The sequence below is a fragment of the Leptonotus elevatus genome, chromosome 5 (assembly GCF_054856555.1).
Source record: "Leptonotus elevatus isolate MCC_2025b chromosome 5, RoL_Lele_1.0, whole genome shotgun sequence".
Taxonomy (NCBI): domain Eukaryota; kingdom Metazoa; phylum Chordata; class Actinopteri; order Syngnathiformes; family Syngnathidae; genus Leptonotus; species Leptonotus elevatus.
In genome coordinates this window covers 1,862,368-1,889,871 of record NC_141243.1, presented here as the reverse complement: position 1 = coordinate 1,889,871, position 27,504 = coordinate 1,862,368, and the positions used below count along the sequence as shown (strand labels likewise).

The following is a 27,504-nucleotide window of genomic DNA, read 5'->3' as shown; positions in this document are numbered from 1 at the left end:
AGTGTTGCATTTATATTTTTGTTGTGTATAAATATAAAATATAAACGTGGGAACATACAAGCTGAATTTCTCCTCCCAGACCGGGTTCAAGTTTCCGTAGATGGTCTTTGTCCTCTTCTTGGTCTTGCCCACTTGGATGGTGACGTACGGGTCGCTGGAGCCGGTCCGGTCCTTGGCCTGGAGACCCTGCGCGCTCACAACTGACAAAGTAGAGGAAGCACGATTCAAATTGCATAACAAACACCTGCTCAACACACCACACACACATTATGCAAAAATGACACTCGCGTAATAGCAACTATTTTCAAAGACAGTGAATGTGACAATTCCTGAGAAACCTTGTGCAACTATTTCAGCTTCACTCAAGTGTCAGTGCGAATAAAAAAAAAAAAAAGTCTGAATGATGTCTCCGCCTTTGATGGACCACGGAGGCAAGGTGTGATGGTTGCCACGGCAACAACCACCGCCACTGCACGCTGCCACGTGTCAGGTTGCCGTGGTAACAGTTGCACCCTGGAAGCGGGAGGCGGCGGCGGCGGGTTTGCAGCGAGGTGACGTGTGCAGATGCGTGCATCCGCAGTCACAAACGGCGACGGAGGTTTTTTCCAAATTAGGGCTCGGCTGCAGTGAACTTTGAGGACAGTGATGCTGATTTGTCCCTCTACCTTCTCTCTGTGATGAGCACGCACTCATGGCTGACAATGAAGCGCTCTAAAGTGCAGCCCCTCTCGAGAGGATTGGTACCAGAACCCAAGCCGTGTGTGGAGGCGAGTCCGACTATATCTAGTCGGAACTTCGTAACGATATCCGAATAACATGATATGATAAATATCACAATAAGAACCTCACGATATGATCATTATCACAATATTGTTTGGAGGTTGGCGATATAAAAAAAAAAGTTCATGATACTGAGTACAAATTCACAATATTGCAAAAATAAATAAGAAAATTAAATTAAATGTTTTAAATTTTTGGGAGGAAAAAAAAAGCACAATATTGTGTTTTTGTACATAATAACAGCAGTGACGGAGAAATAGGCTTGGCCATGTCATTGACATGTGCACCTATTGGCTCAGTGGCGCAAAGTATCATGTAATTCACAATATTGTATTCGGCTGAAGGGGGCAAACGTTTTTTTTTCTTTTTCTTTTTTCTTTTTGCCGGAGATGTTGAAAAATATTTGCTCGTATGACTGATTTATACAAGTAATAACCACTGCAGTGGCCAAAACATTCCTAATTCAAATTCAACTGCACTAATAAATTAACCACCAGAGGGTGCTTGAACTGCACAAATGGAATACAACCTCACCTTTTTAACAGATGTGCTGCTTTTAATATTGTGACATGACGATGACTATATTGTGCCAATATTAACTCATTAACTCAAGACGTATTTAGACGTTTTATTTTTATTTTTTTTAGAGCAGACAGAAGGCTTTGATGCAGCCTCTGAACTGAAGAGAATGCTTTAAGCAATGGGTAGTTATGACAAAAACGGCCAGCGGGTGGCAGCAGAGTATACGAGATCAACCAGGGCCATGTTGAAAACAAGCTGATTTAACCACAATTCAAAGCAGATTTGTAAATAATGATGAAACTTAGCTCTATTCTAATGCTCGTTGCTGCAAAACGGAAACAAATATACTTTTTGTTCCTGATGAAAGAAGAGACTAATCTTTTTTTTGGAAGCTTCCATGTTTTGATAGCAATAGAACACAATATTCTGTGGGCCTCCCAAAATCTGTCAAAATCCAGTAAAACAGCCGGGAGCGAAGGGGGTTGCTTCAGTGAAAATGGCTGCGAGTGGTTGTTTGAGATTCATGCTCACACTTCACCTGTAATCCCGATATTGCCAATTTGAGACAAACATCGTCCGCAAAGAACGCGACCGTACCGTTGATGGTGATCTTGGCCGACCACTTGGAGGTCCCGTCCAGGATGTTCTGCTTGATGTTCTTCATGTGCTGGCCGTGGAGCGTCCTGGACATGTCGAAGACTCGGCGGATCTCCTCAAAGATCTCCGGCTTGTTCCTCTCGCGGATCTTCATCCTGTCCTTCATGGCCATGATGATGTGCTGAGTCCGGTCCTCCGCTCCCGTCTTGGAGCTCTTCTCGGCTGCCCCTGAGGAGAGACGGTGGGAAAGGTTGATGTGAACTCTTGGACTGGATTTTTGTCTGAAGAAGCTCTTTCCGCTCACGCTGCAGGCAGTCGGCGTTGAGCAGATCCTGGCATTTCTCGTGGACTTTGACGCCGCACTCTGCGCAGCGCATGCCCTGCCGGGCGAGGCCCCACAGCAGCCCCTCGCACTCGTAGCAGTAGGTGGGCGCGGTGGCCGTCCACACCTCGAAGTTGTGCGGCGTGGTGCAGGAGATGGGGTAGATGAGAGCCTGGAGCGTCTTCTTGTACACGTGGCACTTCTGTTGGGAAAAAAACAAACCAGGTGCCAGTGACTCCACTGACAGCAGCATGCAGTGGAACTCATCGGTAGTTTGCAATCCAAGCGATCACAGATCTCTACGTCGCGACTAGGGATAGACCCGTTATCGGCGCCGGTATTCAGCATTTTGACAAATATCAGCATCGGCCATTTTGAAGAATCATACGAACGATGATGGAGCCATTTAACTCATTCACTGGCAGCCATTTTCACTGAAGCAACCCCATCCGCTCCCGGCTGTTTTCCTGGATTTTTACTGACTTTGCCGGGCCCACAAAATATTGTGTTTTATTGCTATAAAAACATGGAACCAACCGAAAGAAAGATTAGATTCTCTTCTTTCATCAAGAAAAAAAAGTACATTTTGATCTGTTTCCGTTTTGCAGCAATTAGCATTAGAATATAGCTAAGTTTGATCATTATTCGCAAATGTATTTAGAATTGTGAGTAAATGAGCTTTTTGTCAACATGGCCCTGGTTGGTCTCTTTTGTTCTGCTGCCACCTGCTGGCCGTTTGACCAACTGTCCCACGTAGCGCGTGGACGCACATATTTTGAATTAGCGAGACACGTCAATTGAGCTTCAAAAGCTGTGCGTGCGCGCACTACGCGGACCACAGTCACGTAGCACGTGCATGCACAGCCTTTGAAGCTCAATTACGTGTGCCATTAATTCAAACGCTGTGCGCGGGTCGCGCTACGCAGGACACAGTTGGTCACCCTAGTTGAGAGGCTGCATCAAAGTCTTCTGTATGCTCTAGCATTAAAAAAAAACATTTTTAAACGTATAAATATGTCTTTGGGACACTTACAACGTTTACAATTTATACGTTTTTTGGGAACAAATTAGTTTAAAAAAGTGTTCAGGGGAAAAAAATCATGGAACTAATAAATTTTTTAGAGATGCTTCTGACCCTGGGAACTCTGCAACTTCCGTATTTGTTTGAAATTAAAACTAAGATAAGTAATAAAAAAAAAATATTTCAGATGTTTTGAAAAACAAACAAAAAAAACGTTATCTACTGTAGCAAAACAATAGGGAGCTATTTACTTAAGTTTTTATTAAACTTTTGAAGGCATGCTACTGCCCCTGGAAGATTCCTGAGCTTTTTGTTAGATTTGTAAAACGAAGATGTCTATTGACTAAGATTTTTTCTCCCAACACTCCAATATTTTACGAAGCCTAAACGCTGTTCAATAAACATATGCTTTTTTTTTTTTTAAGAGCTGGAGTTTGTATTTTTTTACATTTGTTAAGCCAATATTTTTCCTTTTAGTGAAGATAAATATCGTCTCCATATATCGATTATCGGCATCCTAGACTACTAATAATCGGTATTGGCCCTAAAAAAAATCGGTCTATCGCTAGTCGCGACACAACTCAATAACTTGACTCACAAGCTCTTTGTTCTTGAGGGAGGTCCGCGTGGCCAATGTGTGGGACAGGCCAGCCTTTCTGGACTGGATCATGGTCTAGAAAGAAGAAGCAAGAGTCGGAATGAGGTTCTTGTAACCTCATACAACGCAAACAGTATTCGAGTTGTTGTGTTTCGATTCATGCAGCTGCTTGCTGAGTTTTCTTTTTCCAAACCCATACTGTGCCCCTTATACAAGCATAGTTTGGGGCTTGTATCTTTCCCCTCCCACTTCCTTATGTTTGTCTTTCCCAGCTAAGAAAATTGGAGCGCTGTCTTGCGACCCATCAGACTTCCCATTCTGTCGCCCTCTGTTGGTCGTTGTTGTTTTTATGTCTCTTGGACAGGTTGTAACTGTTCCGATTCCATTCCACTCTTTTGATTTTATTCCAATCAATTGTCTTCTATTTCTTCAGCATCTCACAAAATGTATAGCAAGACTTGAATAATGGCCAAAATCCCACGGCAGGCTACGTTAAGCGCTTCCGTTGCCGCCGGGATCATAATATAACCTTGCGTAAAACGACTGAAAAAGTGCTCTCCAACCATGAGTCAACAGTGGGGAAATCTCCTTGAAAACAAGTGCAAGGACTTCCTTTTATGACTTAATATGGTTTGATTTTGTTTGCGAGAAGCGTAGCCAAAGAGAGCACGGGTGTGGGCGTCCCTATAGTGAATATTTCAAAAATCAAAAGGAGGCAAACTCGTCCCACATCATTCAAAACACAACAACTATGTTTTATGTGTTTTACTCACCATAGCCTGGAAGCAAGAAGAGGAGGAGGAGGAGGAGGAGGAGGAGGAGGAGGAAGAGGTGGAAAAGCAAAGGTTACAGATGAGCAAGCAGCACACAAAAAAAAAGAAGCTTTTCTTTCATCGTTTATTCATATTTTTCAAAATATCACCCTAAGTGCTCCCACCGATTGTCTTTATGGATACGGTTTATTTACGTTAGCTATTCACCATGAGCATTGCCATAAACTAATGGGTTAATTATCAAATTTTGTGGCATTATTAATTGAATTTTATTTTACTTTTTTAAAATGAATTTACATGTATCTATTAATTCCTGTTGGACTTAAAATAAAAAAAAAGGGAAATATCAGTACATTTTGTCGTGTTATTGATTTTACTTAAAGTTTAATTATAAATGTACACATTTATTTAAAACAATTTTGAGTACAGTATAATACAAAAAGATGTGACGAAACATCAGGTTGGTTGCATTTTCTCATTCCAATGTCAGATTGGAAAGACTGTGTTCCCTCACAATAATGCAGTTCAGCTTTCGCACCTTTTTTGTGTGTGCAATGAATGAATGAATAGTGACATAAGTACGTGTGTGTAGTATGTGGCCTTATTAATTTTATGGAATTTATTTTACTTTTTTTTTTGTTTTAAATTAGGAATGTATTGATATAATTATTACATTTGTCTAGTTGCTTTTGCCGGATAAATGGTTTATTTAAGTGTTAACCGTTTAGCTCTAGCATTAAAGTAAGCAATTTAGGTACTAAAAAATGTTAGTACTGCAATATAAAAATGCGTGACCTGATTTATTTAGTGGGATTATTCATCATTGTTAAAGAATTTACATATTATATGTTTATTATACGTCTTTTTTGGTTCTAATGTTGCACTTGTATATTTGTATTGTTTATACTTGTATACCATTATATTTATAATGTATATTTCACAGACGCAGAAAACCATTTTGTGGCCTTATTCATTTATGGAATTATTCATTTTACTTTATTTTTGTTCATGAATTTTAATACATCTTTTCTGCCTTAAAAATACACACTCCATTTACCATTTCTGCAGAGACATAAAAGAGTAAAATATATATTTTGTGGCCAATTTTGTGTTTTTTAAATATATGAATTTACTGTATTTATGCAATTAATTCTGTCTTTTCTGGATCCAGTGTTGCATTGGTGGAGCATGCATGATGTAGAAAAAGCTTTAACATGACCCTTTTTAACTTTACAATGCATCTTTAATTTAAATATATTTATGTTGGAAAATAATTACATAAAAAATTTTAAGGCTATAATAGCATCCATCCATCCTTTTACTACCGCTTATCTGGCCGGGGTCCGGTCGCAGGGGCAGCAGCTTTAGGAGGGAAACCCAGATTTCCCTTTCCCCAGCCACTTCAACCAGCTCCTCCGGCAGGATTCCAAGGCGTTCCCAGGCCAGCCGAGAGACATAGTCTCTTCGGCGTGTCCTGGGTCGTCCCCGGGGCCTCCCGCCGGTGGAACATGCCCGGAACACCTCTCCAGGGAGGCGTCTGAACCAGATACCCGAGCCACCTCAACTGGCTCCTCTCCACGCGGAGGAGCAGCGGCTCGACCCTGAGTCCCTCCCGGATGACCGAGCTTCTCACCCTATCTCTAAGGGAGAGCCCGGACACCCTGCGGAGGAAACTCATTTTTGCCGCTTGTATCCGGGATGTTGTTTTTTCGGTCACTATAATAACTATAATAGCAATGATAATAATAGCAATGATAATAATAGCAATGATAATAATAGCAAAAATAATAATAATAATAATAATATTTTGAACTTACCACTTCACTAACGAGAGGAATAGGCCTTCTCTTTCGAAGGTCCGGCATGCTGTCAATGCCAAACGATGTGTTTTCCCTACACACAAACATACAAATGCACCGATTGATATATATAAACAGGTTACATAATGGATGTTCCCGACCGGATACGACGAGGCGTTCACTGACCCTGGCTTGGCCCATGGCTGCCTGCCGGGGTCGCCATCTTGGCTCTGAAACACAAAGTCAAACGTCACAGATTTCAAAGCAGTTGAGAAGCATGGATACCTTTTTGAGGGGTTCATGGACGCCACAAGGAGCATGCACATGAAAACGAGTCGGGATTGAGGCGGCTTGGTTGACTTTTCAGCACGGCATGCTAACGCTAGCATCACTCCAATAGGTCGCGACAAGGAAAATAACAATTTCTCTGTTTTATGGCAAGTCATCTAACTTTACTCCACCAACACATAATGAGGAGAACACAGATCAATCATCTATCAATTACATTTACTTCAATTCGGGAGCAGTAGAACAAAATATTAAACCAAACTCTGATGCAACAGTTTGAGTGCGACCGGACACCAAAGAAACATTCCATCAAATTACACATGAACAAGGTCTTGGGGGGGATGTAATGTTAGTAATGTCGGGGGTAGAGAAACCACACAGTCAGAAACCTGATCTCCATCTTGACTTCCACCTGCAAGACAGCACAAGACATACGGCAAAGTGTCAACACATGCTTAAGCTTAAGCGCTAACAGCCGACCGAGCTCATCAGCGTTCATTACGTGTCCAGTCGGCAAAAAAAAAAGAAGATATCTCCCTCTTCCCGAGGAGATAATTCATCCGTTCTAATTCAGCAAATGGCCGCCGCGGCTGGAGCGAAGGGATGGCAATTGGCAGGTGATGGATGGATGACACTCGCGGGGGTATGAAAATGTTGGCTTTAGCGCAGACGACAAGACACATGGCGTCAATTTAGCGCTAAGCATTTAACGTCCGTACTCCACAAAGGTGCTAAAAACAATGTTATTTTTACTTTTTAGTGGGTCTACTCATGATAAACATGCCTACCAAATGTCATGTTGCTAAGTGAAACAGGTCTGGGTGGGGGTGCATAATTTCCCAAAAATTCCAGCACAACAAGCTTATTTTGATGGATGAGCTGGAGTCTATCCCAACTGACTTTGGTCCTTTCCCTACTCAAAATATTGGGAACTATGTTTTGACATACATGATAAAGATGAAATGATTTCCAGTTGAAGACTACCTGCTTCAAAGCCCTCCCGAGAGGAGGTCGACACACTGGCGAGGTTGCGCCTCATCTCCCGCTTCTCCCGCAGGATCTGCTGGAAACTCCTGACACATTTTAGCTTGCGTTCGTCTATCTGGCTTATCTCCAGGTTTTGCTCCTCAGCTTGGATGGCTAACTTGGCAGTGACGTCTTCTCCTTGTTCTTCTGGTTCTGCGAGCGACAAGGATTCTGTGGTGGTGCCTTGAGACAGCTGGCTCTTGACGTTCCGATCCGGAGGCCACTCTGCGTGATCGCTGGCAGACAAGGACTCGGGGTAGGCTACAAGTTCCAAACTTGGGTAATGCTGGCTGGTGGCTGCAAACTCTTCTTCAGCTTCTTCAAAGGGAATGTTTTGGCTCACAAGGTCCCAGCTAAAAGATTTTGGCGGCATGTCCGAAATTTTGGACATGTCAAAGTCTGTTGCGTCTTCCGGATCATTGTCTGGCGGAACCTCAAGTTTGCGAAGCGCTCCTCGCAAAGCAGAACTAAAATCGGAAACGGCTAGACTTATACGCCTGACGTTGAAGCCTGTTTGGAGATCTTCCTGACCGGGTTGAGGGAGTCGGTTATCAGTCTGTGGTATAAAGGATTTCTCCTGCAATGTCCACCTCCCTGCTGTAGAGTCTTCATACGGCAAATACGTTCCATCATAACTACCAACGTGATTGTTTGATTGGTCATAATCAAACCCGTTGGAGTATCCATAATGTCCATCAAAAGAATGGTAACCAGAACTTTTAGGGTAGGAACAATCTGTGGTGTAATTTCTGAGGTTGGTCTGAAATCCTGGCTGTGATTTTGACCTGCGCGTTTGCCACTCCTCTCGACGTGAGGATGTCCTTGCAGGCGAGTTGGAGTAATGCTGCCTGGATGCAACCAAGCCATGATCTGAGGAAATCCTGGTGGCATAGTGATCCCAACCAACTGCTCCGTCATATAAAGCCTCTGATTTGTGATCCCGCCGGTAAGAAGGTTCCCCGTCCCAAGGACGCTCCCCAGCAGCCTCGTGTGGCACTTTATTGGTCGCCCAGTGTTCTTTTGCCTGATCAGTAGGTCTCTCCAAATCAGACTCAGACTTGGAACTTTGAGAAGACAAGGAAGTGGTGCTCAGGCAGTCTTGGCCAAAGCTCAATTTTCTGGCTAGCGCACCTTCTGGGATGTCTGAGCTGAGGTCCGAGGTATCCTCAAGTTCCTCAGGATCCAGATGATTGGCTGATTCTACAATTGGAGATACAGAATAGTCCTTTGCCCTCAGTCGTCGCAAATCCTCTTTGTTAACGTCAGGGAAACGGTTGGTCTTTGATGCTGCGCTCTCTAAACTGCCGTACGCACTGGCCGGCCTCCTGCGAGCAGTCCCATCCAGGTGCACCGCCCCCGACCAAGTACCAGCCCGCGCACCTTGACCTTGCTCCCCTTTTCCACTGGAGCGAATGCCCTCAATTTCCAGCAACACAGCATCGACACAAGACGAAACCTCCTCCACGGAGCCTTTCACTGAGGTGAGGTAATCCCTGAGGTCTGAGATCTCCTCCTGGATCTTGTTGATGCCTCGCAGCTCTTTGAGAATATGATCGATGATGGCACTGGACTCCTCCTCGCCCAGACGCCCTCCCTCCTCCTCTAGCTCTGGTGGTGCTGGGAGTGCGGTGGTGAAGTCATAATCCAAAGTGTCCCCGGCAGAATAAGGTCTCTTGGGTCGAGCACGGGGGGAAGCGGCCAAGATGCCGTTTCGGTCCGAACTAGCGGAACCAGAGAGCGGGAGGGTAGTGGGCGACAGCTCCGGAGACAATGGGAGCAAACCCTCAAAGGAGATCCGCTTTCGATTGGCAGGGGATTTTCTGCTTTTGCGCTGCAGAGTACAGGGTATACGTAAACACCCTTCCCGGGTCAGCTCCACTTCACCGACACATGGTGGCCTCGGTGCTCCTGCGTGTCCTTTACCGTTTGAGACGACTGCTGAAGAGCAGGCTTTATCACTGGGCGCCGTTTTCGGATAGAGCTGTCTGCGATCCTTCGCACGCTTCTCCTGATCAGCTTCCTCCTCATAATAATGCTGGGGATCAGGCACGTGGTGGTCCACAGACCCTTGCAGCAGCCGGTGGATTTTCCCCCGGATGACTAGGGCTACCTTGGGGTTGGGGGCTCGCTTCTTGGTTTTGGTGCCTCCTTTCGGGGGCACGCTGGCCCCATGTGGCCCACCAGAGCGATTCCTGGAGAACATGTTCCTTATGGTGTGCCCCGCATTGTCGTCAAAAGGCGGCTACCATTTTTCTGCAAATTTTACCTGCAGGAGGTATGTTTTTTTTTTTTATCCCGACAAGTCAGCTGGGCAAAAAAAAAAAGACAGAACATTGGTATATTTAGTTAAAATGCTCATATTCATAATATTATATTCGGTAAAGATTTCAACGAAACAAACAAGAAGAATTGAGACATTTGAGGAATGATTTGGGATAATGAGCCACATGTTGCTTCATCAGAAATCAAGAAGTAGGCAACTTTGTCACTTTCTTTACCAAATATTTTTGCTGTTACACGACAATTTGTCCATTGGTCGTACATCATTTTCTTGTTTTCAACCTTGGGACATTCCCTGTGATGCCAATACCGTGTTAACATTGTTAAAATATGAGAGTTATTCTTTTGTAAAGGCACAACTTTTAATTATTGGTAATAGATTCCATTTAGTTTAAATTTAGACAGGATCAGCTGGCCACTCTTCTTCAATTAAATGGATGGTCACCATGTACAATAAATGGATTTTATTTCATTAAATTATGATTGCTGAAAGCCTCTGAATGTTGCAATGACACCCAAGGAGGGAATATTGGGAATATTTCACTTTTTTTTTTTTTTTACGTGACTGTTGACTTACAACCCTCGCACAATACTCTTAATTATATTCATTGAGTGACACATTGATTGGATGTCAGCATCCTGGAAGTGTGCGCTAAAGTCCTTCACTGTCGACAAAAAAGGGCAAATGTAAATCATACTAGTTGTTGCTCAACACATGCCAAATCCTTGACACCTCCCCCTCCCCTCCCCACTTCAGGAAAATAAGCTAAACCAGATGTTTACAACCTGATATGAAACTAATTTTATATAAAAAGTTCTACCTAGGGGAATGTTCCAACACCCCCACTTTTTCTGGTGAAGGGTTCAGCAACTCGGTAGCTCTTTTCACGTCAATGCACTTTGACATCGTTAAGCATGTCCCATAAGTGCATTAAAGTGCTGACTGGCGTTAGCTTCGGGCTAAGTTTGATTCCTGTTCAAATACATTTTTATCTCCACACTTGATGCTCCTTTGATGTTTCACATTTGGGAATATTTCGATTTTCTGCGTCTGGCACTGAAGGCGTTTGGTCTCTCTGGAAATCGCTCTTAACTTCGGTATGACTGTACATTTACATTTATATGCGCAATCAGCGGCCACTTCACTCTGTCTGCTTCGCCAATGAATTATATTAGCAGTGAAGCTAAGCTTGTTATGACTTCTTTTTCCAAGGTAAGCACGAGGGAGAGGTGGTGCGCCAAATGTTGGCTTTGAAACTGGTTTAACCCATTCACTACATTTGTCTGTTTGAGCATTTCAACTCCTCTTTCAAGACCCACAGAATAGAATATTGTACTTAAGAAAGAGTAGACATTCTATCTGTCATCAGAAAAGAAAGTTTGTTTCCTGCTTTTTACGTTCTTTATTAAACAGCAGTAGTTTCACCAAAAAAAGCATACAAAATGCGCTGACATGAAGATGTTTTGCTTTTGTGGCATCAAAACTACAAACCAATTATTTCCTACTCAAAAGCTGTGCTGAGCCTGATCTCAAATCCAAAGCAATGCAATGCTGCCATCTACAAGGATCTGTTAGTCATTACACTGACAATATTAATGATAATATAAAATATGAACAGGAATATAAATATTTAATGAATATGTCTACTATTCATAGTTTATAAAAGAAATCCTGTTTTTTTCCACACAAAAAAAACTTCTCACAATTTACATCATGGCCAAAGATTTACATTATTAAACAGCTTTGCTTTCTGTATGCGTAAAAAAGCAGGAGTGAAGACAACTTGGCATTTCAATAATCTAGGCTCCGCAAAAACTAGGCTGACTTGAAATACTTCCTGTTTTCATTCTTCATTCTTTCTCTTTTCCTTTCCAATTTGTGTCAAACAAAATATATGCCGCCATCTAACGGTCTACTGTGGTGTTACAACCAACATAAACGGGAGGCAGTACAGAATCCAGTTAAAACCTTTTACCCAGGCCAGAATAAGCGATTCCGCATTACAGGAGCTAAAACGTACATTTGCACATACATATGCATTATACTATCTGTAAATTTAAGTTTAATTTGTAAGTTTGAGTGACAAACCATGACAATAAAATCGCAATGCTTGGACATTTGGGTGCATTACCAGCTTGTTAGGCTGTCACGCTCTCGTCACGTTTGCGTTTCTTAATGTACACAAATTGCTGCTGGAGGGGAAAAAAGACAACCCACCAACATTTTGACACCCAAATGCATTGCACCTGATATTCTACTCCAATCTGCCACTTCCCAAGATTTCCTCCTCCCAAAGACACTATTGATCGTCGCTAAACGGCGGCCGTGCTCTTGTGACCGTTTCACGCAGAGACGATCAATGGGAAGGCTTTAAGACAGTACATCCACTTGCCATCAATCAGACTTTTTCTATTGGAGGCAATAAAGAATAGAGAGCTTATGAAAGAAGACAGACGGCAATATGAAAACGTCCTCTGCTCACCTTCAACGGAGACAAAAACAGCCTTCGGTGACAAGTGCACAACATTGTGGAGCAACTGCATGTCAGAGATGACAAGAAAAAAAAGGGATTTATTGTAGAGAAATTTAGTGAAAGATCACGAATCAAGGCAAACTTGGTTGACCTAAAAAAGTAGTAGTAGTAGTGCCTCCATTGGTGCTTACAACATTGTGGAGCGACTACAGTCAGAGTTTAACGGGAAAAATGGTATTAATGAAGAATGCAGCAAAAAGGCAAGAATCAAGGCAGGCTGGGCGGAACTAGCTCTTCCTAGAATATAAATAGATGCAGACAATATTGTGAAGTGACCATATGTCAGAGTGTACCAGAATAGAGAAACATAGACTTTGACACACACACAACATTGTGGAGTGGCCACATGTCAAGCTCGCTGGCCAAGTGGTAGAGTGTCCGCCTTGAGACTGGGAGGTCGTGGGTTCAAGTCCCCGGCCGGGTCATACCAAAGACTATAAAAATGGAACCCATATACCTTCCTGCTTGAAACTGCTAACCTGCTGGTGCTAACGGCTTTAGCTTCCTTTCGGCACACTTTTTATTCTCCCCGAGTTCACAATCAGTCTAAAAAAAAAAAAATCCATGTTGATCTGGCCCTAATAAGAACTATTGTCCAGATCTAATTCCAGGGAAGGTTCTCAGGAACCAAAAAAAAGCTCCTGCGCTATTGGTGGGTGAAGGTGGTCAAGGCGGTAGTACTTTTATGCAGTCCGGGAACTTTTCGGATCGGAACCTTTTGGTTCTATGAAATAAAGAAGAATTTAAAAGTTCATGAAGTTCAAGTTATTTGCATTAGTTACAATTGCTGCTTTCTGATTGGCTGTCTCCAAAAGGAACACTTGTCTTATAAGCACCTGGTTGAAAGCTTTGGCAGAGGTCTAAACTCCGCCCCCCTCCCCAGTTGACTTCCTGTTTGCATTATAAATAAAAGGTATTATTATTATTATCATTATTATTATTGTCATGGCTTTCCTGCCCTTCTTACTGACTGCTGGGAATCGAACCGCTGGTCCATTCAATGCGAGACGCGTCCACTGGCGGACTCTGGTGCTAAGTAACGGATTTGCGGGAAGGTGAAACTGCACCGTGATTGGCTAAAAATAGAAAGCGCTTGTTACTTGAGGATGGAGGTTTGCTGAGTCGGGTTGGGGGTGCACGCGGCGGGGGGGGGGAGTGGGTGGGTTCAGGAAAAGCTCCCATAAGAATCTGGAACTTGTGCTCATTCCTCAAATGTCTCCCCTCCTTAATGAATGAATGAATGAACGGTCGCTGTACACTTACCCGGAGCACGAAGAGCGGAGCCAGAGTTTCCGGACAAAACCTCCAAAGTGGCTTTTCCGGCATGTTTTTGCTGTGCTGTCTATCAAATCCATTTCAAGATATTTGTATGTCCAATCAAGATCATGGCAAGTACCATCTTCATCCTCATCTTCATCGTCCTTCCTCCTCCTCTTCTCTCATATCACTGATGGAGCTGCTCAGTACTAGAACTACTCGCCTCTCTCCCACTCAACATTCCTCTCTCTCTCTCTCTCCCTCCCTCCCTCCTTTCTCCTCTCATACTTTGTCTCCCTCCCTCATGCCTTCCTTCTCTCATCCCTCCCTCCCTCCCTCGACTTCTCCTTCATCTCTCTCCCCCTCTTTTCCCCTACTGCATCCACCTCTCTGCATCTCTATGTCTCCCTTTCTCTCATCTTGTCCTCCCTCTTTCCTTTCTTCTGTCACTCTCTCCTTTTCTCATTCCGTCTCCTCTCTCCTCTCCTCTCCCCCACTCTATCCCTCCTTTCCTTCCTCTCACTTTCCCCTACTCTTGCCCTCCACCCGCTTACTTTCTCTTTGATTCTCTCTTTCCCGTTTCTCCCTCTCCGTCCTTCTCTGTCTGCTCCTCTCTTTCTCCCCACCCTCACTCTCCTTCTTTCCCTTCCTCTCTCCTTCCCTACCTGCTTCTCTCTCTGTCTCACGTTTTCACACTTTTCTTATGATATATGTAATTATGTATATATATTTTTTTCACTCCTGCCAGCCCACATATGCTTTTCACAGCTCTGCACCTCCTCGACACCTTCGCCATCCTAAAAATGACTTGAAATAATCTGGGGGGGGGGGGGGGGGGGTTGGTTCCGTGGCACGACTGCATGTGCAATATAAACAAGACTTCCTGGAATGCCATCCTTACTTGGAAATTGTTCATGAAAACCACCATAGCACACAACAGAATTAAGATACAAATAATCCGCAAAGTTCAAAACACACCTGGGCACATGTCTGCGTGTGTGATGACGACTTAATGTACTCTGGTCAGTAATTCATTATGACTACCATGTTGCACATTACAATTAAAATGTCTAAACATGAATCTTTCCATCTATGTGTCCAAATGAAATCTGCTACAAAGGCAGTCTCCAGACCACCACTAGGAAATCCATCCATTCATCCATCCATCACCATGACTTTTATTTAGCACAAGAGCACTCATTTGTGCACTGCAGACGTCTGCCAAAAGGGAAAAAAGTTAACAAAAGTGAAAGAAAAAAAAACTTGGAACCCCACCAAAATGTAATGGCATCTTCCTTTAACCCCTAACCACCCTCCCTCCCTCTCGCCACACCACCGCACGCCTCTCCTTCTTCCTCCTCAATGTTATTCCACAAAGTAGTAAAGTAATTTTTGTGTCATCCTGATATTTCAAACGCAAAAAAAAAGAAAGACCGAAGACTCCTTAGCAATAAGATAAAAAAATCAAAAATCATAGTGGCTTTAATTGCATGCATTCGTTTCACCTTCTACGGTTGTAGAACATAAGATGTTGTTGATGTTACACATGAGAATGATGTTGCTTTGACCCCTAACATATTCAATAGAAACAAATACATAATCCACAAAGTAGCCTCCAACAAAAGTACACTGCACACTGGTCACATGACAACAACAACATATATATATATATATATATATATATATATATATTATTTTGGCAGTTTTGGTCCTCCATAGATAGAAACAAACTCCTTTCATGAAAACTGACACTACAGCACCCGAGACAGCAACTAAAAAAGTATAGTGAGAATAAAAGTATAAACGCGCATCATAAACAAATAAACACAGCACGGCTGCAGAAATGTCACACAGTTGCCAGCCGATATTGACCACGGAGACAGAAAAAAAATACTATTTTTTGATCCTGCGGGGAGAACCACTCGATACTCATGCATTATAACAAACAATGGAGAATGACAGGAAAATTACAGAGTAGAACATGCACATACAGCACTGCAATCAGAATTCAAATCTGGAGCTAGTATTCTCACAGTTACAGCACAATAAACAGTATGAAATGAAAACCAGGAACCAACAGTATTAAAGACTAAACTTTCCTCACATCTGCAGCACAACAATTGGCATTAAAGCCTGGATCTATTGACATTAAAGGTTGCAACCCACACTTGTGAAATAGCTATCAGCATGAAAGTCTGAAACTAGCCGCACACTTGCTGTATGACAATCACCATTCAAGTCAGGAACTATCCACATATTTGCAGCATAACAATCAGCATTAAAGCCTGGAAGTAACTGCATTAAAACCTGGAATTATAGCCTCACATGCAGCAAAACAATCAACATTAAAGTTTGCAACTATCCAGTCACTTACAGCACAACAATCAGCATTAAAGCCCTGTACTAACTCCATTAAAACCTTTCAAGTCAAGTCATGTTTATTTATATAGAGCAACAACAACAATCAAAGTTTGTAACAGTAAAAGTTTGTAACGATTCACTCATTTACAGCACAACAATCAGCATTAAAGGCTGCAGTTATCTCCACATTTGCAGCACAATAATCTACAATAATGCTTTAAACTAACAGCATTAAAGCCTTGACCTAATCCCACATTCAGAAAAACAATCAAGATTCAAGTTTGTAACTACCCACTCACTGACGGCAAAACAATCGGCATTAAAGCCTTGAACTATCTGCACACTTGCAGCACAACAATCAGCCATAAAGCCTGGAATAATCCACCATTTTACAGAAGAACAATCAGCATTAAAGCCTAGAGCTATCTACACACGTTCAGAAAAACAATCTGCATTAAAGCCTGGAACTAACAGCGTTGAAACCGAGAACCAAACCCACATATACAGCAAAACAATCAAGATTCAAGTTTGTAACTATCCACTCACTTTACAGCACAACAAACAGCATTAAAGCATTGAACTATCCGCACACATGCAGCATAACAATCAGCATTAAAGCTTGGAATGATCCACCATCTTACAGAAGAACAATCAGCATTAACGTCTGAAACGATCCACAGATTTGCAGCACATCAGCTTAAACCCAACCTCAAATGTGTGCAAATCTGGAGCGGAAAGTCAACCAAGCCGCAGCGAAGTCGGGATGAAAGCAAAATCGGGTGGTGGGAGAAAATAAAGGACAGCGTGAGTCGTCCTACCAGGAGGAGCTTGGCCCTGACTTTGTAGTAAGCTTTGAGCCAGCGGATCTTTGAAGGAGAACACAGAGGTGGATCGTCCAGCGACACGCTGACCAGGTAAAAAACAAAACAAAAAAAACAAACACATCATTCAATACTTTGCTGGATCGATACTGTACAATTTTGCTGATACTAAAAAACAACAACAATGCGATAATCAATGAATTGGAAGGAAATCAGCTACCATACATTAAAATATCGTGCTATAATCGTGATAAATACCCTCGCTGTCGTTACGCACCAAAGTTGATTTTCTTCCAGTATATCGATTATAATTGTTAGCAAAATATTGCAATGATATTGTAGAGTTACCTTTCACAATACAGTATCAATTTACCACTATCAGATATTGATATGCACTTAGTGTAGATAGTGATAGTCTATATCGCATAATTGCTATTATCATTGGCAAAGTCTCATGATGGTATCGTATCGCTTACTTTATATGGCGTAGTGTTGATTTTAATTGTTGTATTATGATTGACAAAATATTACAATATCATTTCACATGGCTAATTCATCTGACATACCTGATGTCAGTCCTGGTCTTGTTATCTTCACTGTCCCTGACGGATTTGGACGGCAGGGTGGAGGTGTCCTTCAACTCGATGCTGTCCGGTGTGGGATTTTCCGCCTTGTCTTGGACCCACGCGGAAGGTTGGCTGGCCTGAAGAGGGGGATGAAGCCGCCCCCCAGGGGGGTGGCCCGATGGCTCGGGTTCGGAGCTTAGCTGGGAGCTGCTCGGGCTCAGGTTGCCCGAGGAGTCCAAGCAACTCAAGTGAGCCGGACTGTTGGAGAGTGTCGAGCATGTGTTTAATAACATATTCAAGAAAATGATCTCTATTATTACTATAAATATCAAAGAGGAGCAAATTCAGGGAGGAAGGCTGGTAGGATGGGGAACTTCTAATAGAGGGTGGGACGGTTAGGAAGTGTGTTTTTTTCTTCTTAAAAATGGCTGCTTTAATCAAAAATGGCCGACTTCTTTGGTGTCGTCTTTTTGTGCTTCTTGAAACATTTTTGCGTGCCAACCAAATTTCTGGTGAAATTGGCTAAAATCTCCAATCCCAAAAGGTAGGCTACCCATTTCCTGATAAACAATGCTAAGTCAAATTGGATTTGGATGCCCCCCCCCACCCCCCCACACACACACACACACACCAAAAACCCCAAAAATCTGTAGCCAAACTTTTTATTTGAAGGACCACTGGAAATAGCCAAGTTTAAGCTAAAATATCCACTTCAAACCAAAATGTCAGACTTCGGTGTGTCTTTTCAGACATGGCTTCTTGAAACGTTTTTTTTGTGGGCCTACTCATGATAGCCATACCTCCCAAATTTCACGTTGCTATAAGAACATGGTTTCAGTGGCTGAATTCTCAAAACACCCTCAATGCAGACTACGGTATACTTGCTGACAATATTTGAATGTTGGGGAGTGAAGCTTTAGAGGTGAAACGTAGCAGACGTCTGCGAGGCTGCTCCGTGACGCCGACGGCTAACGAAGAAAGTGCCGGTGATTTACTTTGTCTTGGCCGCGCTCCAAACAGCCTCTCCCGCCCCTCCTTTTATTCCCGTCTGCACCGCCACGCAGTCATGAATCCATCCCGCCCGCATTGATTCATATAAGAAATTGGGCCGCGACTGAGAGCATCGTTCAGGAGGTGCACGTAGGGCGAATTACACACACCTCACAAATAAAAAGATCCTCGGCCTCTTCGTCTCTGTCAAGAAAGCTGTAATGCTGTTACGTAGGCGCTAGCTGCTGTAGCTGGACACGGAATGCTGAGCAGTTCTCTGGCAGAGGTTCTCATCTCCACTTTTCATTTGCAAATTGCGTTGACCGCTAGCCCTTTACCAAAACGTGCATGCTAGCCACGAAATTGTTTTCATTGCTGTGTTTGTATGTGTTGCTGGGTTAAAGTAGCGGCTATTTGATACTGGTATTTATTTATTTATGTATCTCATTATGTTAGCATTAAGATAGCGGACTTTTCGTTGGAGCAAATTATACCGTTTGGTTGGTTTCTTTATATTGCAGATTTTTTGGGACATTAAAGTATCACCCGCAGAAAATGGAGGTTCGCTGTACATTAGTTTACTTGAATGCCAATGTACCATAACCAGACAACAATGTTTACGAAAACACTTACTATATGTTGGGTTCGGTGAAGCCTTTAACCTGTCTTCAGTTACATGTTCAGATTTGTTGCCGACTGTAAATTGTCATCGTTTACGAAAAATTTACATTAGCTTCACTAATTACTTTCTTTTATGTTTCCATGAACAGGTATGTTATTATAGTTTTTTTTTAAAGTGACTGTTCTACAATTTCTATAAAAACTCATGTACATTGCTTGAAGACTCTGAATTGTTGGTTCAGTACTTTAAAGGTTAACTGGTTCAAGACGTTTGCTACAATTTTCAGTTTGACTTTACAGAGGTCTGGTCTCTCAGCTACTAAGTGCCATGCTAGTTAGTTCATAGCTATAAGGCTAATGTAAAACAAAACAAAACACAAGGACATCTAACCAAAGGATGGAGTAAGTCAGGAAGGGTAGGAAATGAAACAAAAAAAGAAAGGGAAAGCTAGCATTAGCATGATGACAAGCACTAGCCTTGGAGCAGTTTCTTGTGTCAGGAGGTTCTTCAGGGACTCAGTGTTCATTGGTGTATCCACGCTGGCATCTTCCTCACACGGAATCACTCGTACCTGTGGTTCAGACAGACATTCTGCCAGAGACACTGACTCTGAAGCAAGCCCTGTCTGCGGTGACTCAACTAGGCTGTCGCAGCTTCCTGTTTTGGAAGTCCCACTCGGCCCTTCTGTGTCGCTCTCTGTATCTCCCGAGCCATGGGAGAGTTTGTCCACTTCATCAGCAGGTTTTGGACTTTGGGGCTGTGGTTGGGTAGTGACAACAGATTTGGGAGAATCCGAAGTTCCGAACATTGAACCAAGTTTCACACCAAAAACCGATGATGGTTCTTCCTTTCCTGGTTTCTTCTCATCCTGGAAAATGCCCACTGAGAGACTTTTAAAACCAGAGAAGAGACTACCCTCTGTCTGTGGGGGCTGAGATGCTTTTGCATCCACAGTTGGAGATGTAGAGGATGAGAAGAAGGATCCGATTGATGATGTTCCTTCAGCAGTGATGGATAAAAAGCCAAATTTAGGTGTAGAAGTATTTGGTATTTCAAAGGTGGTTTTAGTCTCTGGTGCAGGGTCTTGGGCTTCAGGAGGAGAAAGTGACATTCCTTTGTCAGACACCTCAGAGTGTTCCTCATGCTCTAAATTTTTGGGGGGTATGTCAATGTCTTGTTCAGGGGTAGGACTTTCCTTGTCATCTTTCTTATCTGTATGTTCCGCTTCCTCTACTGAACCCTTTTCAGGGGTGGTGTATTCTGTGGCCTTCACAAGTTCTTCAGTTTTCTCAGATGAAGGCTGAGGTTCCTCAGATTTGGTAGCTTCGGGACCCTTGAACATACTGAGAATGTCTCCCGTTAAGGATTCCGGGGCAATGCTACTTGGAAGGCCAAAAAATGAGCTTTTTTGTGGTTGTTGTTGTGTTTTTTGCTGTTGACGGGGAGCAGACGACCCAAAGAGAGAACCAGGTGAGCTTGAGAAGAATCCACCAACAGTTGCCTGTTTACTAGGTGTGCTAGGCGTATTGGAGAACATAGACATGAAGCCTGAAAACGGAGTGGGCTCAGAGGACTTCTGAGGTCCCGGTGGTCTGGGCCCGGGCATTCTCGGTGCCCCCATCTGTGTGGGACCTCCCAGTCTTGGTGCTCCCATTCTTTGTCCTTGTGGGACAGGTGGTCGACCTGAGATAGGTCTAGGTATAGGCTGTTGTGGAGGTAAATCAGGACCCAGTGGTGGAGCTTTAATGTGCACTGTATCTGAAGGCATGATTGCTGGTGGGTTTATTTCACGACCTTTATCATCTACTGTTGATGAGACCACTGGAACAGAACTATCAGAGGGTTGGTCTGGTCCAAATTGTGGTTCTATTGAAGGGTCTGTCTTAATTGGTGGCTTTGTAGTCGCTGACGCTTCTAAGGGTGGGAGTGGAGTCATTGGTTCTGTAGTGTGTTTCTCTGCTTTGACTATAGTTGCTTCCTTCACCCCTGTGACTCCCTCATCACCAGGAACATCAGATGATTCACTGATTGGTTTTTCGGCATCTGCAGCTTGTTCTGTCAGATTTGATTGCTCAATGTGGGGTTCTTTATTTTCAATGGCAATACTTGGGGTTCCTTCGGGTTCATGTGTTTTTCTTAGCTCCAAAATTTGTATGTAATCAATATCAGGTTGCAAATGCTGTCCAGCAGTCATGTTGGGCCCTGCATCTTCATCATCGCAAGTCACAGCTTTAGATTTGTGTGCACCATCTTTCATATCTAATACTAAACAGCTTTTAGCTTCTGTTTCCATCTCTGATTCACTAACTTCTCTGTTGCATTCTCTACTTGATTGGTTGTCTGATTGTTTGTCCAAAAGCACAATTTCTTTTGTGTGGTATGTGTCACTTTCTGGTAGACTAATACATTTTTGTGCATCTGACCCTATAAAGTCATTTTCAGCACACAATGGAATTTTATCAGTTATGTCTTCTTCTGCTAGTGGAACAGCATTTTCAAAAGTTTGTTTGGTGTCATCTTGGGTTTCTTCACATTCCTTTTCAGTCGAAATGTCATCTGGGTGTGAGGGCGGATGCTTAGGGTCATTATCTGTGGTCACGGGAGGGTTTACATCTTCACTTGGGCTAGGCTCCATCTTGAGAGGCTCATTCATTTCTGCAGGTTTTAAGTCTTCACTTGGGCTAGGCTCCATCTTGAGAGGCTCATTCATTTCTGCAGGTTTTAAGTCTTCACTTGGGCTAGGCTCCATCTTGAAAGGCTCATTCATTTCTGGAGGTTTTAGGTCCTTACTTGAGCTAGGCTCCATCTTGAGAGGCTCTTTCATTTCTGGAGATTTTAAGTCTTCACTTGGGCTGGGCTCCATATTGAGTGGTTCTTTCGTTTCTGGTGATTTTAAGTCCTCACTCGGGCTAGGCTCCATCTGAAGAGCCTCTTTCTTTTCATGGGGTTTTACATCTTCACTTGTACTAGCCTCCTTCCCAACAACAATTGATTGTGGCTCTTTTTTGGACTCCTCCGTGAAAGATATTCCAAACATCCCCAAACCAGTTTTGGTTTTGTTTCCATCAGAGCTCCCTCCAAGAGAAAACATAGAAGAAACTTTGAAACCGCTTTCTGATTCAGGTGTCTGATTCTGCTGGTTTTGTCCACCAAACAACGAGAACAATCCTTTTCCAGGGGGCTCTGAAGCTCTAAGTCCAGTTGGTGCTGTTTGTCTTGCTGCAGGCATTCTTGGTCCACTTTGAACCGGGGTAGTGGGACCTCCAAGCTTGGACAACAAGCCTGTACCTGGGCTTTCTTTATTGGAAGAACCTTGGAGAATGCCGCCGAACAAAGCAGATCCAGCACTAGCTGGAGGAGGACCTCTTGGACTTGGCCCCTGCTGGGGTGCAGGTCCGCCAAACATGGAAAACAAGGTTTTACCTGGAGGTTCTTTAGGTGGAGCACCTCTTGGTGATACACTTCCAGCAGTTTGGCCTCTTGGTCCGGCTGGTGGACAACTACTGGAGCCACCAAACATTGAGAACAAAGTTTTTCCTTGTGATTCTTGTGTGGTTGAAGAAGGAGATGGTGCTTTGGTTCCAGGGGACGCCGTGATGTTTGACCCACCAAACATGGAAAGTAAACTTTTTGTTTGGGATTCTTGTGGGGCTGAAGAAGGTGATGGTCCTTTGGTTCCAGGGGATGCTGGGCTGTTTGACCCACCAAACATGGAAAGTAAACCTTTTCCTTGTGGTTCTTGTGAAGTTGACGAAAGCAACGGTCCCTTGGTTTCAGGGGGCGCTGAGGCGTTTGACCCACCAAACATTGAGAGTAGTCCTTTTCCTTGTGGTTCGTGTGGGGTTGACTGAGGTATTGGTCCTTTTGTTTCAGGGGATGCCGGGGCACTTGACCCACCAAACATTGAAGATAAACCTTTTCCTTGTGGTTGTTGTGAAGTTGAAGGTGACGGTCCTTTGCTTTCAGGAGAAGATGGGACATTGGACCCACCAAACATTGAGAGTAGACCTTTTCCTTGTGGTTCTTGTAGAATCGCCTGGGGTAATGGTCCATTGGTTTCGGGGGACACTGGCGCACTTGACCCACCAAACATTGAGAGTAAACCTGTGCCAGCCGTTTCTTTGGCAGTTGAACCAGGGAGAATACCTCCAAGTATTGATAGTCCAGGCTGGGAAGTAGTCTGCTCTGAGCTTGCAGTAGATCTACCAAACATGGAAAATAAACTCTTTCCTTGTTCATTGGGCGGTTGATCAAGCTTGACTGCTGGACTATCTTCTTTGGAATCTTCTTTGACATAACTGACTTGAGAAGCAGGAAGAGGTTGGACTTTTTCACAGGGTTTTATATCCGATGATGATTCTGTAAATTCACTGAAAGACTCGTCAGGCAATACAATTTCTGAAGGTGTTCTTTTGTCCTCGTTTGGAGGTTCTGGACTTTTTTCTGGTTTGTGGGCTGGTGCTGTCAGGTCACTAGATGGCTTATCTTCTTCCAGTTGTGCAATTGGTTTCTCTGTAGGTGGTTCACAAATGGTATTGCTTTCTGCATTGAGATTAGTTTCTGAGAGGGAATGTTCCTCTCCTTGGCTGTGGTCATCTGCATTCAAATCATTTATTGAAGTCTCGGATAAGCATTGGGTCGTCTCTGTGCTGACACATGGACCTCCATCATCCAAAGATATATCTTCAATAGCAGGTTCAGAATCCTTCTGACACTCAGGGGGGGTTACAGCAGTTGCAGTTGTATCTTCATCAGCGCTGACTTCTTTGGATTCTTTGGGCTCATCTTCATTCGACTCATCTTCTGGTGAACTTGCAGCTGAGACAAATATATGGGGTAGTCTGACATATTGTGTTGGTACACTTGGATCCATCAGTTTATCAACAGGCGACACATCTGTAGAATTAATGCCAATGAAGATCGACCTGGGTAGGCTCATTTTATCATGCGATTGGTCTCTTTGAGTACTTAGATTAAGGGATTTTGTGTTGAGTTCTTCTGGCATAGCTTCAGATGAATCTTCAGACAATTTAAGTGAGGGTTTCACTGTAGTGTCTCTATTGAGGGTGACATTTGAAGGTGTGGTGTTGCCTGGTTCATTTGATGAAGATTTTGAGCTTGGAAGGCTTGATTTGGGGATTTTTTGAGCTAGCTGAACCGTGACACTGGATGATGATGTCATAGATCCTTGATGGGTCAAGCCACCGGATGTGAAAATATCAACTTTGTGATGCGATTCAGAAATGAGTGATGGTAGAGTAGGCAAGTCTTTCTGCGGTGTTTCAGGTTTAGATGGTAAGGTACTAACAACCGATGGCAAGCTCACATCAGCAGAACGTGTAACATGGCCACCAATCTCCATGGTAACTTGAGATTTTTGGTCCACAGGTGTAGACCCAGTTATAGTGGGATGGGGTGTTACTTCTGCTGGTTTCCCACTGACAAGCTGGGAACCTAGACCACTAAACAACGAAACCAAACCCTTGACAGAAGAGGATCTTGAGTTGGGTGAAGGCATCACTTCCTGTCGTTGTAGTTCCGGTCTAACACCCTGTTCGCCTGTTTGGAGATCAGGTCTAAAACTTTGTTCCCTTGTTTGCTTTAACGGTTCTTGTTTTGAAGCCGTGGACTGTGAGACAAGTGCTGTAGATCCTGGTGCAAACTGAGTAGGACAGGTAGAGGTTGAAAGTACATTTGGTACATGACTTTGGTGCACGGTGAATGGGTATCGTCCTGAGTCGGGCTGTTTTGATAATTGAGAGGGTGTAATTGTCCCTAAAGGTTGAGTGTCCACGGAGTTCAATGAATTGTCTAGTTTTTGTTTTTCAGATACTTGAATAACAACTGACACAGGTGACGATTGACAATTCAAAGGCTGAGAAGTCTTGATAGTTTCTGGGACATGTTGTATCTGGGTAAAGGATGGCTTTTGAAGACTTCCTGTGACACTTTGCGTGGAGTTTTCCTCTAAGCTACCTACAGTTTGCTGCTGGTTGAGAATTTTGGGTTTCGCAGGAACACTTTGGTCTTGTCTTTGCAACATTGTCATCAATGGTAGTGAAGTAACTGAAGGGCTCCTGCAGCTTTCAAGATTGATTTGTGTTATGTTTGAACCTATTTGGTCATGTTTCTTGGCTTCAAAACGTCCTGTACTGGCCTGGTAATATATGCTATTGGAGGATGTGCCGTCTAGCGTAGCTTGAATATTGGATTTTGGCACAAAGGGAAGTTGTGTTCCTGAAAAGTCAGTCATACCTGGTTGAGAAGTAGTGTGATCATAGAGTGAGTATTTAAAGATTTGTTGAGGGGTGTGAGCTGTTCTGTACTCCTGTTGCTGGTAAAGGTGGCTTCGATACAAAGCAGGTGTGGAAAGATCGTTCACGCTCTCACGTTGACTATCTGTAGTCTTACTTGGAGGATCCACAGTCAGGTCCACTAGACCTTGCAACAACTTCTTCTGTATTTGCCTACCCATTTGTTCTCTTTCTAAAGATTCTTTCCTTGCATTGATATTAGCGAAATTTACGGGCAGTTCATCTTCTGGCTCGGTGTAAATACTGGAGATAAGTGTTGCGTTTAGGCTGTCTTTTGCAGAGAAGTCCATGGGTTTGTTTGCTTGCTGGACTTGCTTGTCCATGGAGGACACAAGCTTATTGTTGGATAGCTGACTGTGGAGGGTCTCTGTTGTGTTGAGTCCAGTAAGGGCAACCTTTCTTTGCTGAGATTCATCTGGATGTATCTTATGGTATGTAGATTCTAATTCGACTATGAGTGGGAGGCCAACAGAGTCTTTCCTGGCCATTGCTCGTGCACTTGGCTTATTAATGAGTGAAACGGCTTCATGAAGTCCGGATGAAGATTGTGTAGCTTTTATTGGTGTGCTCTCGGCTGGCTTGGGTGACATATCCAGGGGACCTCGCGTGGTGGTAATTACTGAAGTGGTATCTAGAGGCATAGCTGGTGATACGGCATCTGAATAATTTAACTGAGGTGGGAGTGAAACTGTACTCTGCCGTTCTTGACACTGAATCCACTCAAAGGATTCTTGAGAAGGAATGTCTTTGACAAGCGCAACGCCGACAGAATTCATTCGAGCCATTTGGCGGCTGGTCGGTTTTCCTTTGGTTAAGGAAATTCCTTTGGTCAGAGCGTCGTCCGTTTTTGTGTCGGGTACCATTTTCAAGCCTGTTGGTTTCGAAGACATGTCAAGCACAGCCTTGATGGAATTGGCAGGTGCTGAGGCTTGCTCAGGGGATTGGTCAAAAGAACGTGACAGAACCCTCTGGTGGGATCTTTGAATATACTCTCTCCTAGCTGACTGTTTTTCATGTTTTTCACGAGAATCTACAGGGAGAGAATGTCCGGAGACTTCTGTTACTTCTCTATATGACAAGTCAAGAGACTCCTGATGACTCAGTCTTGGGTGTTTTCTCTCCTGACTAACTGGTTTTCTCTTTGTCAGTGCAAGTGCTTCAATGGTCAGCTCTGGGTCTTTTGACACAGGTGGAGGTTTTACCATCTTAGCAGACATGTCTTGTATGACTTTGACTGAGTTTGCCGGCAGAGTGGAATGGTTTTCAAGAGACTGATATGAAGTGGATGTAAACGACGCTCTTCTGCTTTTGACCTGAATCTGATGTGCCAAACAATCTGCAACTAAGGGCCCACATAGCTGCCTATGAACGTTAAAACGGTAATTCGGTTGCTGTTCTCCAATGTGGACTTGCTCTGGAACAGGGATCATTTGAGTAGAGGATGATGCAGATGGTACTGATCCAAACTGGGTGAAACATCCCACTTGATTTGTCTCTTTACTTTGCAACTTTGGCTGGGATGTGGTCTTTGCAGACATATCTAGTACAGCTTTGAACAAGTTTGCTGGTGTCGTAATCTCCTGGTTTTCACTAGATGGGTAGTTAGTGGATGTAAACGTTGCTCTTCTGTTGTCAACAAGAGTCTGCTGTGACGACCAGTCGGTAACTAAGGATACCTGCGGTTGCAACTGAACATTTAAAGCGCAATTTGGTTGCTGTTCTTCAATGTGGACTTTCTTAGAAACCGGACTCATTTGAGGAGAAGATGGTATGGACTGTATTGAGTCTGGTTTTGCCACCTGGATGAAACAATCCACTTGATTTGCCTCTTTCCTGGCAGAAGATGTTGCTTTATTGCGTGCATCTGCAGGTATAGCAGTATTTTTGCACGCAGATGGACTTCGGACATGCATCTGAGGACTGGATGACCCCCCTTCAAGTGTGCAACGTTTATCAGCAGGAGAGCAGGCGGCCTGTGAGGGTCCCAAATTAGTTGCAGTATCTGGAAAATGCCACTCCACCTCTTTTAACTC

At 43.5% G+C, this 27,504-nt stretch overlaps 2 protein-coding genes across 3 annotated transcripts in view; both read right to left on the bottom strand.

Annotated features, from left to right (window-relative positions):
* Positions 1-27,504, bottom strand: part of LOC147173210 (protein unc-13 homolog B-like) — a 74,605-nt gene that overhangs the window by 27,928 nt on the left and 19,173 nt on the right. Inside the window, exons 11-21 of one of the 2 annotated variants that reach the window (XM_086076130.1) lie at positions 21,948-27,147; positions 19,634-21,746; positions 17,546-17,788; positions 16,977-17,064; positions 6,599-6,642; positions 6,431-6,506; positions 4,614-4,619; positions 3,841-3,915; positions 2,204-2,423; positions 1,900-2,127; positions 59-200 (exon numbers count right to left, since the gene is read on the bottom strand). In XM_086076130.1, coding sequence (XP_085932256.1) covers positions 59-200; positions 1,900-2,127; positions 2,204-2,423; positions 3,841-3,915; positions 4,614-4,619; positions 6,431-6,506; positions 6,599-6,642; positions 16,977-17,064; positions 17,546-17,788; positions 19,634-21,746; positions 21,948-27,147 — 8,435 coding nt within the window. Of the gene's footprint in view, positions 1-58; positions 201-1,899; positions 2,128-2,203; positions 2,424-3,840; positions 3,916-4,613; positions 4,620-6,430; positions 6,507-6,598; positions 6,643-16,976; positions 17,065-17,545; positions 17,804-19,633; positions 21,747-21,947; positions 27,148-27,504 lie in introns of both variants that reach the window. The other variant, XM_086076131.1, reaches the window with a different exon arrangement.
* On the bottom strand, positions 6,855-14,023 carry LOC147173211 (uncharacterized). Its single transcript, XM_086076136.1, has 3 exons — positions 13,804-14,023; positions 7,685-10,033; positions 6,855-7,112 (listed from the first exon to the last, which is right to left on the bottom strand). Exons 2-3 carry the CDS (start codon positions 9,927-9,929, stop codon positions 7,015-7,017), a joined length of 2,343 nt encoding a protein of 780 aa, XP_085932262.1. The 5' UTR covers positions 9,930-10,033; positions 13,804-14,023; the 3' UTR covers positions 6,855-7,014.